Source organism: Rhinolophus hipposideros (genome assembly GCF_964194185.1).
Source record: "Rhinolophus hipposideros genome assembly, chromosome: 18".
NCBI lineage: Eukaryota > Metazoa > Chordata > Mammalia > Chiroptera > Rhinolophidae > Rhinolophus > Rhinolophus hipposideros.
In genome coordinates this window covers 52,231,317-52,244,321 of record NC_138064.1, presented here as the reverse complement: position 1 = coordinate 52,244,321, position 13,005 = coordinate 52,231,317, and the positions used below count along the sequence as shown (strand labels likewise).

General features: G+C 38.1%; 1 protein-coding gene across 1 annotated transcript in view; it reads left to right on the top strand.

Moving 5' to 3' along the window:
- Nucleotides 1-13,005, top strand: part of AMPH (amphiphysin) — a 237,470-nt gene that overhangs the window by 183,342 nt on the left and 41,123 nt on the right. Inside the window, exons 11-12 of the mRNA XM_081080325.1 lie at nucleotides 320-448; nucleotides 12,092-12,208. Coding sequence (XP_080936451.1) covers nucleotides 320-448; nucleotides 12,092-12,208 — 246 coding nt within the window. The remainder of the gene's footprint in view (nucleotides 1-319; nucleotides 449-12,091; nucleotides 12,209-13,005) is intronic.

Here is a 13,005-nt window from a genome sequence, read left to right as displayed (position 1 = left end):
CAGAGAAGGTATTGCTTCAGTTTAACTTTTGAGGCACAGGCACCTGGCCCCACGACCCTGTGTGTAGCCTTTCTGTTGAGATGAATGGGCACTCAGAGTCTGAATTTTTCTCATTGGACCAGTGTCTGTCAGTGCTCAGAGCCACCCAGCAGACAGCATTCTTGACCTGAATCACTGGGCTTATTTTTATCTACACACAGGAATTTTGGTCAGTGTTCAGTGTGTCATCCAGCTTTGTTCACTTGACATTTCTGCAAAAAGGTGACATGTCATCTTTTGTTCAATTAACTACTGTTTGTTTGTGTTTAATGCTTGGTAGACAAGGAAAGGGCCCCCTGTCCCACCTCTGCCTAAAGTCACCCCAACAAAGGAACTGCAGCAGGAGAACATCATCAGTTTCTTTGAGGACAACTTTGTTCCAGAAATCAGTGTGACGACTCCTTCCCAGGTGAGTGCCTCATATAGAAGTGGGGTGTCCATGAAGTACCATGGCCGAGGGGCTCTCAGGGGTCAGCTCAAAGGAAAGGCAGGTGATAGAGCCAGCGGTATAATTTTAGTTATCATTCAGGTTTGCTTGGTATGTCGAAAGCAGTCTTAAATGAAAGTACTCATGTTATTTTTGAATATTAAGACTAACATACTTATTGTAGAAAATTGGGGAAATACTAAAATGTAAAATGAAGAATTTTTATAATTTAAATCATATCATTCTGACTTAGTCATAAGTGTACTTTGGTTTATTTCTTTCAGTCTTTTTTTTCCCCTTAGGTACATATCAATTTTGCACCATGAAATTCAGATAGTGTTGTTAAGTATTCCTGACTTTTCTACTTAATCTCACTGAACATTTTTTCATGTCATAATATTATCTTGTCAAAAAAAATGTTTATCCACAGTCTTTTATCAGATGGATATAGCAACCCCTGATTGTGACCACAGGTTGCTTAAATTTGTCCATTATTTCACCAGCACTGTGGTGAACATCAATATTTATGAATTCACGGTTGCATCTTCTATTATTTCTTTCATATTGCATCCTAGTAGAGCATAGGAAAATGAAATTAAAAGAGGTGAATATTTCTAAGTCTTTGGCCCTTCAACAGGGCCATTTATATGTGCATTTATATGATTTGGCAAAAGGAAACGTCAGCATTCCCCCTGCTTTCAAAGACACCTGGGTGCAGTTACCCTTGGTGGGCTGCAGACCTGTCCCTGCGAGCAGCTGGGTTGTCCCACTGCCTAGCGAATGGTTTTGACTTCCAGAGCTGATCCTCGTGCCGTCGAAGCCAGCTCTATTTAAAGAGTGAAAGTCTCCAGAGAAGTCATGCCAGTATCATTTCCTCGCAGTGTTCTGAGGATCAGAAATAATATTTACAATTTGCAAGTGGTGCAAACGCAATACTGTAATTACTGAGGACATCAATAATCACACTGTGTACAACATCCCAATTACAGCCAAAAATAATGGACTGATACCAGAAGACTCATAAAATAAAAATGCAGAAGCAGTGTGTGGCAGATCATGATTTGTCATGCCATTCGAGGCCATTTATCAGCAGAGCCAATGCTTTTGGCTAATTGTTTTCCTTCTGTCGTTCATATGGATGCTGGATTGGGTAAGCTACCTAGGGCTTGGAATGTGATTTAGCCGCTCCTTTGAGGAGGGGGAATCGCATGTTTATGGGTGCACAGACAGATGACGCCTGTGGAGATGCAGATGGCTCCAGGAACAACTGTCTTATGTAGCATCCGCCGCTGCCCTGGCAGCAAACTTGAGCAGCTTTCATTTTCAAGTTGTGCTGTCCCTTTGTGTTTGTTAACAGCTCGGCTTCCTTCTCCCTCTCGCTCTATCAGTTTTCAATCGTGAGTGTTTTGGGGGAATAATACCTTACTCTCAAGTTGCTTTCTCTTGGACTCTTCAAAATCCTCCTTCCAATTCTATCGCAAATAGAGAGAATGTGGTCACCTAGACACCAAGTGTGCTTAGCTGAGGGCGTCTCCATTTAACAGTTGAGCCAACTGAAGTAGAGAAAACACGACTTGTAGACTAGTTGTGAAATAACCATGGCATTCAAGAATGTTCTTACTTTAAGATGTGTTTTTATTTGCAATTTGCTGGCTCATAGATAAGGGTCCTTCATGGTGAGGCGAAAAAAGTGTCAGAGCACTTTTTGAAATTACAAATGCCGGAATTGGTTCCCAAGTACTTCAAAGAGCATTAACTTTTGCTGGTCTTATTGAGTGAGCATGATGGGAAAAGGCAAGAGTTGGGGGTGAGGGAGAGGAAGCACCTTTCAGAATAAAACCTTCTCTAGCTGCTGCCTCTGCAGTGACACAGTTAGAGCCACTCACCCCAACTTAGCTGGTCTTTGTGCATGACTGCAAGGCTGTTGGGAGTGAGGGAAAAGCACCCTTTATAACTTACTGGCTCTGTGTCACATCCATTAGCCTGCCTGACAATTTTGCAAGAACCACCCACCATAGACATTGTGGGAATGCATTTTTGGGGTTCAGCATGATTTATATAGTTTTCTCTGAATCTGGGGAGGAGGCAGAAAAGAGTTTCTGTCATTTTTCCCGAATCTGAGAAGCAACATAACATGGCTCTAGCAGGTGGACGAGTGTACGACTTGAAGTGTTTCCATTGACTCAGTGGCTGTTAGTCTCAGGTCACAAAGTCAAGAGAGGGAGTGAAACAAGGATTTATATCTCAGTCTACGTTTTAGCTTATCAAATGATATAATCTAGCTTTATTTTTAAAATTCACAGATGCTGCCTTTTCCTGAAGCATCTTAATTCACGGTTGCATGTTCCTCTGTAGATATAGCCATTTTGTTTTACTTCATTCCTTTTGGGTCCCATCCAACAGTTTGTGACTTAGCAGCTCTGGGCTGGGGGCCAAGAATCTGCTTTTTTAACAAGGTTCCAGGTGATGTTGATGCTGCTGGTCTGGAGACCACACGTGAGAACCACTGTTAGGCCATCAGGATTCTAATTTGTGGCCACGAACACAGTACCACAGCAAATCAACAGGTTCCTTCCAGGGAAATATTCGGCTGAGTCAAGTATATGTCATGATCGATCCTTTATAATTGCTCCATTTAAAAAGAAAATGTGACTTGAAATGTTCCATATTCAGGGCTTTTAGACTTATTTACATGTCCATGAGTGCTTGTGATGTTAGCTGTGTTGATCAGATTATATGCCAAGCTACATATTATAAGTGGAGGGATTGGCTCATCTGGATGATAATATTTTTGGACATGCACAGAGAAATTATATATATATATATATATATATATATATATATATATATATATATATATATATATAAAATTATACATATTATATACATATAAATGTATATACATATAAAAGAAATTCTAGGAGAAAATGAGATGCCTGCTGCCAGGAAGCAGAGCATTGAAAAGTAGAAAACAAGATGTACTGAGACAGTTTTTCCCCAGATACATATTTTATAATAATATAAAGTAGTCCATTTGAATTTATTTAATATTTTTAAAATGTTTAATCATTCTGCATTTAACAAGTTTCTGTCCCCAGTTTGCTATTTTCATCGTACACTTTATGAGGAAGAAGAGCATTTGTATTCATCCCACCTAGAAGCTCAAAATGTAGTGATTAAAGTATTCCTCATCTCGGGTGGATTGGCTTGTCTTGTGCACCAAGGGTATCACAGGGATAACTCTCTCTTGAGTGTATCCTGGGATTGGAAACAGAGACCTGTCAGATATGCAAAACCCTCTGAAGGAACCAAACCTGAAATATGTCATAGAATCTTCCCTGGAAATATCCTCACCTGCTTACAGGGAGATGCCCGGGTGTCAGGGCCGAAGGAACTGAACTTGCTTTTCTGGTTCTGTGTTCACAAAAATAAGACTGCCAAGGGACAAACCCATTGCTTTTTTTTTCCCCTCCCAAGAACTTAAATGGAAAGAAATCCTCTGTGTGTGTGTGTGTGTGTGTTCCTGCATTTATTCTTTTAAAGCAGCATTTTCCCATCTAGTCCCATAAGGTGCTGTGAAAAGGGGTCCTTGGTTCATGAGGCTGAGAGTGGGTACATCCCCTTTTCCTTTTTCATGGTTCTTGTCAGTATGTTCAAAGTTGAGTTCTGCTACAGAAGTCCTGTTTGTTTAAATCACTGTTTCTCAGTCTCCCCTTTGCCCCAAAATACCCAGTTTTGGGGAAACAGGTGTTTTGGTGAAAATTTTTAAAAGGAAGATTTAAAAGATATTATGACCCTGGAAATCAAATTTATGGCACATAAATAAGATTTTAACAGGAGATCAAGACCAAAAAAGAAGCTATCATGTATGTATATACATAGATATGTATACAAGCAAGGTAGATTCTTATGTTTTTTCAAAAAATGTTCTTGACTGCTTTCTATTCGGACGTGCTGACTCAACTTTAATTCCGATGTTCACCCACCCCTACCACCAGGGCTTTCCCTAGGGATTGTGGCCCTGAGCAAATATTTTTTGAAAGGGACCTCTGTCCATAAAAACAATTTGAGTCACTTGAAATGAGCATTCGAGCAATATTCTGGTGACTAGTGTCATGGGACTCCATACACGAAACTCCATGCTGGCCAGTGGGTGCCATCTGCTCACCACTGCGTCCTTAGAAGCAAGCCTGGCCACCATCTTCCAGGATGGCTGGGAGCATATGAGTACCAGAGCTCCTGGGGTATAGGATGGACCCACAGCTGGTCCCCACACCAGAGAAAAACTTAGAAAATTCCAAGAAAAGTGCTCAAAGACGGGGGCTGTGGGGAGGGAGGCTGAGGTGTAGGGCTAAGGGCATGGTCCCTGCTTGCCCATCTTTCTGTCAAGTGGCAAAGAAGAAAAGATTGCCTGTTTTAGGATTTTTTTTTCATAAGAGACACCCCCAACGAGTTTGCCTAAATCTTTTCCCAACAATGATGTTTCATATTTTTACTTCTGATGTGACTTTCTCATTTACAAATCCAGAGGGATTGTCTTTTGAACATCCAGGCTTATTCCTCCAGGCCCTTCTCATGGCTCCTGTTGGGAGCCCCTGCTCTGCTGGGCGGCAAAGCACCAGCACTGACTACGTTGTGACTCTCAGGATCAAGTTAGCACCCTTCATTTTGCTGCTCTATATCTGTCTCCCAGCCTAATGCTGCATCTGCCATGTTAAGTTCATGAAATCACCCTGTTTTTCCTAGCCAGTCAAACTGAAATAGATTTTGAACTTGCAAAATAAGTTCACAAAATGACTCTTTTTATCTGTACTGTCTCAGTGAGGCCAGCCTGCAATTACGCAAACACACATCCCGCCCACTTCCTGGGTATCTGTCACCTGGCTTTAAATACCACCTTGGCTTTTCTTTTCTATGTAGCTTATATCTGGATGAGCTAGCTCTTCTTTAAGTTGGTATGTATATATACACATATATATGTGTATATATATGTGTGTGTGTGTATATATACATATATATTTTTTTTCAAAGTAGACATGTTAATGCTCTTTTAAGACAGAAAGATTTAATTAGTTAAGATGAAAATCGAAAGGAAGAAAAATATACAGTGTATTTCAAGCCAAAATGTAGTCAGCTTATTGCCCTGGTGGATTACCCACAGCTTTGCTCCATTCCTGGAGCAGCAGTAAACACCCAGTACAGTTCATTTATCATCTGGAGTTCTGAAAACATTCTTAAATCATTGTGTTATGTCGCCTCACAACCTTCCAAGGTTCTCCAACTCCAGAGACTCTCACAACCCTAGACTTTTTGCATTTTATAATCCATCTCATGATGTGAACCTGTTTTGAGTTTTTATATTTTTAAATGTGGTTTGAGGTATGGGTTAGGGAATCGCAGTTAGCTGGCACCAAGAGGCAACCCAAAGAAGAGGAAAGGGGGAAGCAGAAGGGTGATTCTGGAGGAGAGAAGGAGCCCAACATGGGGAAGCATGAGAGTGCGTGATAGTGAGAGAAGAATGAGCCACACAGCGGAACAGGAACAGCTATTAAATACCCATACACCTTAGTATACCACATGCAAGGTTTCATTCAACTTCATTTTTGACATTTCTGTGATTTGAGGGTCATTGGGGGTACTTCAGAGATGTGCACAACTTCCATCTGTCTGACATACTACATTGCTCCTCGGGCCGACATGGAAAGCAGGGTGCTATTGACCGTGTCCCAATATGCTAAGCACCAGAGGACAGCAGCAACTAGACCGCCAGGAAATTAACAGATCTGTTTTCACTATTTTTATCCTTAATATTCAGGACACATATTCTCTACGTGTTCTTTAGAACTTCTTCAGGTTGTTACACATCACTGATATTGTAGGTAAATACCAGGATGTAGTGGTAGGAGGGTCTTTACTTAACCATTTGGCCATCCGTCTATCCACTAGTCCTAACAGAACCTCCTTATACTCATAGGCGCCATCCACCTTTTCTGCTGTCTCTATTCTCATTACTGTCAGCTTTTCCATTCTTAGTCACAGCCTATGTAAGAGCAGTGAGCAAAACCATGGCATGCAACACTAACAATAAATTTGCAATCTAAAAACTTTCTCCAGTGAAAAACAAACAAACAAAAGACCTAGGGAAACAGTTCCCTAGAAAGTTTAGTGTATTGTTAGCTCATTAGGGCATTGCAGGATTGTTTAAATGTAAGCAGGCACATAAAGCAAATATGGCAACAGGACAACAATTTACTAGGTCAAGGGTAAATGGATCTTCACTGTACTATTCTTTTAGCTTTGCAAATAATAAAAGTTGTGAAACAAACACTTGACAAATAACATCATTTTAAATGACTGAAAGATGTTCCATTGTGCAATTGCAATGAAAAGCTCTTGAGCCCTGTCGATATTCTACCATTATTCACATTAACTGCAGTGTACCATCTGTAGTGGTCTTATCATAAGCTTCTAGTCACGAAGTTAAGATTCCTTAGGCCACTGCTTCATCATAATTGATGAAATGCTAAAACTTTACTCACTATTAAAAATTGTAAATTATTTTGTGATCCTTCAATAAAAGGTGTTTCAGTTACATGGGAAGTAACTCCCGATTGGCCTTTTACCTAAAAACTATATTTAACCTCTCTGCCGTAAGCTCCCTTTTGCCTCATTGAGAAGTTAGGAGCTAAATGTCTAGCACAATACCTGGGGTATAGTATATGTTCTGAAAATATGTTTAATGAAAGAATAAAAGTAAAACTCTTTGGAATAAGTAGTATCAATGGCCTCTGTGTATTCTCGCTCAATGTAATATCATATTATGATTAAGAAATAATTGTGAGGTGTGTGTGTGTGTGTGTGTGTGTGTGTGTGTGTGTGTGTGTGTCTTTACGCAGCCCTAGGGGATGATTTGGAGACTATATGTTTTACTTTCAAATGTTTTGTAGCTAAGCTATAAGTTTAAATCACTGTTACCTGATATGCTTATAAAAATAATATCCCAAATAATGCATGGTTAATATTTTAAAATAGTGAATTACAGAGAAACAAAAAGTAAAAAGTATAATTCTATTTCTCAGTAAAAAAAGACTCTTATGAATTTAGTTTGTATAATGCCACATTATTTTTCTTTTTAAATAGAAACTGAAATCTATATTTTTGGAAATTTGATCTTTTTTTTGTCAGTTTTGTAACTGCAATTTTTTTACTACAAACATTACATATATATTTTCATGTCAATTTAATATATATTTCATCATTTTAAATAGCAGCAGAGCACTGAATTATGAGGATGTACCATAGGAGGTTTAACCAATCTCCTATTGTTAGGATATTTTCTTGTGTTAATTAGCTTTATTGAGGTATAATTGATATAGAACCAACTGTAAATATTTAAAGTATACATTTTTATAAGTTTTGAAATATGTATACCGTCATGAAAGCATTACCAGAATCAATATCGTTAATATATTTGTCCTCCCGAAAAGTTCCTTTGTGGCTTTTTGTAATCCCTTTTTCTCCACATACTATACCATCTCCAGGCGAACCCTAATCTTCTTTCTAGGAAATGGAGAGAAAATATTTGCAGACTATATATCTGATAAAGGGTGAATACCCAAAATATGTAAGAAACTCATAACAACTCAACAGTAAAAAAAACAAATAACTGCATTAAAAAAATGGGCAAAGGACCTGAAGGGGCATTTCACCAAAGAACACGTACACGTTGCCAACAGGCATATGAAAAGTTGCTCAGCACCAGTAACCCTCAGGGAAATGCAACTCAAAACCATAACGAGCTATCACTTGTTAGCATGGCTTTTATCAAAAGGACAAAAGGTAAGTGTATTGGTGAGAATGTGGAGAAAAGGGAATCCTTGTACACTGTTGGTGGGAATGTAATTTGATACAACTATTATGCAAACAGCACGTAGGTTTCTCAAAAGGTTAAAAATAGAATTACCATATCATCTAGCAATCCCATTTCTGGGTTAGTATCCAAAGGAAATGAAATCGATATCTTGAAGAGATACATGCACTCCCATGTTCATTGCAGCATTATTCACAATAGCCAAATTATGGAAACAATCTAAGTGTCTGTCACATAAATAGATAAAGAAAATGTGATATATATATACACAATGGAAATTTTTCAGCCTTAAAAAAAGAAGTAAATTCTGCCATCTGCAACAACATGGATCAGTCTGGAGGACATTGGTGTCTGTTAAAAATCTTTCTTCATTTATTTGTTTGTATATTTAATTGAGGTTTGAGAGTTCTTTGTATATTCTGGATACAAGTCTTTTACCATATATATGTATATGATTTGCAATGTTTACTCTCAGTGTGTCTCTTGACTTGCCATTTTCTTAGTACTTTTTGAACAGTAGAAGTTTTTTATTTTAATCCAAAGTCCAAGTCTTTCCTTCTGGTTTTTATGTTATTTTTGTAAAGGATTTTACTTTTATGTATAGCATAAACTTCACGTTAATCTTTTTTGTTTAAGCAGTCAATTATCTTTTAAGGAGACTTAACTAATAAGAAAAGGCATGTATACTTACTTATTACATTACCATTTTGGGTGCTTTTCATTCCTTTGTGTAGATCCATATTTCCATCTGGTATCATTTCTTCTACCTGAAAAAAAAAAAAAGTCTTTGCATAATAGTTGCAGTGCTAATCTGATGGTAATGAATTATTTCTGCTTTTGTATGTCTGAAAAAAAATCTTTATCCCATTTTTGTTTTTTTAAAAAATATTTTCAAGAGGCACAAAATTCTAGGTTGACAGTTTCTTCAAAGATATTGCTCCACCATCTTTTTGCTTGCATTATTTATGGTAATAAATCTGCTGTTATTCTTATGTTGCTTCTCTGTAAGTGACGTCTTTTTGTCTCTGACCACTTTTAAGAATTTCTCTTTTTTTTTTAAATTTATTTATTGGGGTGACAATTGTTAATGAAATTACATAATTTCAGGTGTACAATTCCGTATTACATCATCAATAAATCCCATTGTGTGTTCACCACCCAGAGTCAGTTCTCCTTCCATCACCATATATTTGATCCCCCTTACCCCCATCTCCCTCCCCCCACCCCCTTACCCTCTGGTAACCACTAAACTTTTGATGGTAAAACAAAAGCTTAAGAATATTAAGACCACATCTGATCTACCCTGACGGTGATGTAGGTGTAAGGAATGAGAAAAGATTTGTTTTCTTTTGTTATGTAAAGGTAATTACATGTCACTGTGCTTCGTCGTGTAGAGATTTATGAGTGCTTGTCTGCCCTTTTATAGAACACTCCATAAACAGACAATCCCTTTGTGCTCTTTGTGTACTTCTATCAAATTACTCTTTGATATGAGTGCCTTAAAGGATAACTCTCAAGATTAAGGGAACAAAACCAAATAGACATTGAGCCTGAAGAAGCCAGTTACACATTTTGAAAACAGTGAAACTGGTATTATGGATATTTGATGACGGTAATTTTAGATATGCATAATTACTACTAATAATTAACAACTAGTAATTAATAATTACTACTAATAATTAACAACATTAGCTTCCATTTCCATTTTGAGTATCTCCTATATATTATGTACAGTGCATTTATTATCTTTATCACTCATGCAAATCTTGCTGGGTATTATTATTCTCATTGTATGCATGAAGAAATGGAGGCTCAATGAAGATGAATTAATTGCCCAGAGAGAGACACTAGCAATTGGCAAAATTGGGGTGCACACTCAAATTTATCTCAAAAGTCTCAGTAAGCCCATTATAGTCTAATGCCGCTTTTCCTCCATGAGCTCTAACTTTCCATTTAAGTTTCCTTCAGGGATCCATTAGGTCATAAGGGACTAATGGACATATTTGTACAGACTACATTTTCACAGAGGACTTGCAGAGCATGGAGAATTCCTCAGCAAGTCCTCAGGGCCCATGTTTGAGAGATGTGGGACCGGGTCTTGGCAGCAGCCTGGGAGAGTGCTGGAGTCAGAGTTATTTGACTGCAGCCCTGCCTGCCTGCAGTGGAGCAGAGAGACTCAGGGCAGGAGAGAGCCTCTTTTAGCCCAGTCTCCTCATCCCCACATGAGGCAATGATGCTATCTGCCCCTCATTTTTTGGAAAGATTAGACAAGGCAGATAAAATGCAGTTAGAAAAATATTAAAGTCATTCTTTAAAGACAGTGATAGTGTTGTCATCGTTAGTCTGCAACAAAGTGCATTTACATGGGTTAATGTTCAGTGTACAAAGTGCTTAGCTCGTTCTAAGTGTTATACAAGTCTTTTCACAATATTATAAATATGATTTGTACTAATATAAAAATGAGTGAAAAACAAACTTTGAATAGAAGCCAAGGGAATCAGTTAACAGTTTTGTGATTGTAGTTATTAAAGAAAGAGGGATCTCAGAAAAGCGTTATCCTTGTGAGATTTAAAAAGTATATGTGAGGAGTAATCATACTGCAAAACAGATAATTCAAGACCAATATTATGACATATGTGCAGATTCCCTTCTACAGTGAGTATGAGTATACTAAAAAAGTATTATCTGTTATGCCCCCAAGCTTTCCATACATTTTCAAGTTTAAAAATTTTAGTTTGTGACTAATACTAATTAAGAACTGTTCTTTAAAATCTTTTTCTAAACATGTGTTCTTACATAATACTTCATCCATCATTGTGACCTTTCAGTTTTTAGATAACAGGTCAAAATTGAAGCTTCTATCAAATACCAAATACACGTAACTTGAATTGTGTGAAAACTGACACCAGTTCTCCTCACTGGGGTATAGTTTTGGGGGACTTTATTTCAGTTTTGGCCCTTACTGCATGACTTGAGCTTGGGTTAAGCCCCAATTGTTTTTCCTATATCACAGTACCATATTAAATGAACAAATGCTAATGTTTAGATTATAAATTTTTTTGCTATTATTATAGCAGGACTTTCATTCTATGTCTTACTTGACTAAATTTCTTTCTAATCCAAGAATGTTATTGGGGTAGGAGCTCATTTTGTAGTGAATGTTGGCAGACATGGTTCTCTTTCTCTCCTTCCCTCATGCACACAGTTGAGACAAACAGTTATGGATAAAGAATGGATTATATAATAACGAAATGCAGGGGCAGGGTACCTCTGAGAGGATGAGACAGGTGGGATGTGGTCACAGTAGACAATGATCCCTTTATTTTTAGATTTAGCTTCACAGGGGACATCACAGCAGTGGGTCACTATAATGGGTCAAAGCCTTGGCCCATTGTATCCATCTGGTCATCTGTCTTTGATCTGAGATTTCTGAAGTAGCAGAGAAGGAAATTCCATAGGTTTTGATGGCATCAGGATACATCTCTCAAACATTGTTGGCTGGACTTGAAGCTGGACAAAGGACAGGAACTGAAATCTGGACCACATTCCTGTGGGTCTTGGGTTATACTTGGCCGGAATTAGTGTTTCCCCTCTCATCCCATTTAGTTAGCAACTCTGAGAACACATGATGAGCCACCTAAATGGTAAGCTATCAAAGCCTGCTTTGTGGGTATCGACTGAAATTAGAGGATTATGCATGGATTATATCATGAAGTCTTATCAGATTCAAGATCATACATGTTTTGTTTTAACAGAATGAAGTCCCTGAGGTGAAGAAAGAGGAGACTTTATTGGATCTGGACTTTGACCCTTTCAAGCCTGAGGTAGCCTCTGCAGGTTCTGCTGGAGTGACCCACTCACCCATGTCTCAGGTATCAGGTGGTTTTTATGTTTGAAGATGATATTCACACATGTTAATAAGCTCAGTAACGCAACAGATGCATTTTCAGTAACCCCTCTCCCTTTCAAATGACTATCTACTTTTCGTTTTGGTTGACAAATATTTCTTAATGGGAGGGAAGGGTAGAAAGAGGACCTTATCATTATCAATTATTCTAAAGCTCCCCCTACCATTAGCATTCCCTGTCCATAGAGCTGGAATAACCGTCCATTCCAGTTTGCCCAGGAATCATGGAGCTAATAGTACTTATTAATAGTACCCCCGTCTTGCACTCAAAAGTATTCAGGTTTAGATAATACATTTTCTGTCTTCTCTAAATAAAGCTTTTTCTTTGGGCTTTGGGTCTAATCTTCTTACTGTTTTCTCTACTTTCCTCCCTCATACTTTGCAAATTAACACATGTTTGAAATCACCATGAGATTATACCCCAAAAGAAATGTTTTTCAGTATTGATAGTTTTGAACTTGATGTTCTCCTCCACATTGCAGAAACGTCCTCATTTGATCTTGATATCTCGATGCAGAGTTAGCCTTACTTATCCAAACGCATCCTTGCTCATCACTCCCTCACTCCCAATACTTTTCCAATTTCAGTAGTTACTGTGATAGCATTCTCCATCAGAGGGATGCTGATGGAGATGCTGTGAGAACCTGTGGTTGAGTCCTCTGCAATATAGTTAACTTACAATTGTCTGTGTTTGTGGAAAGAAGTTAACTCAAAATTTGGCCAAACAGAAATCATTTATGTCAGTATTTTTGATGTGGTTGG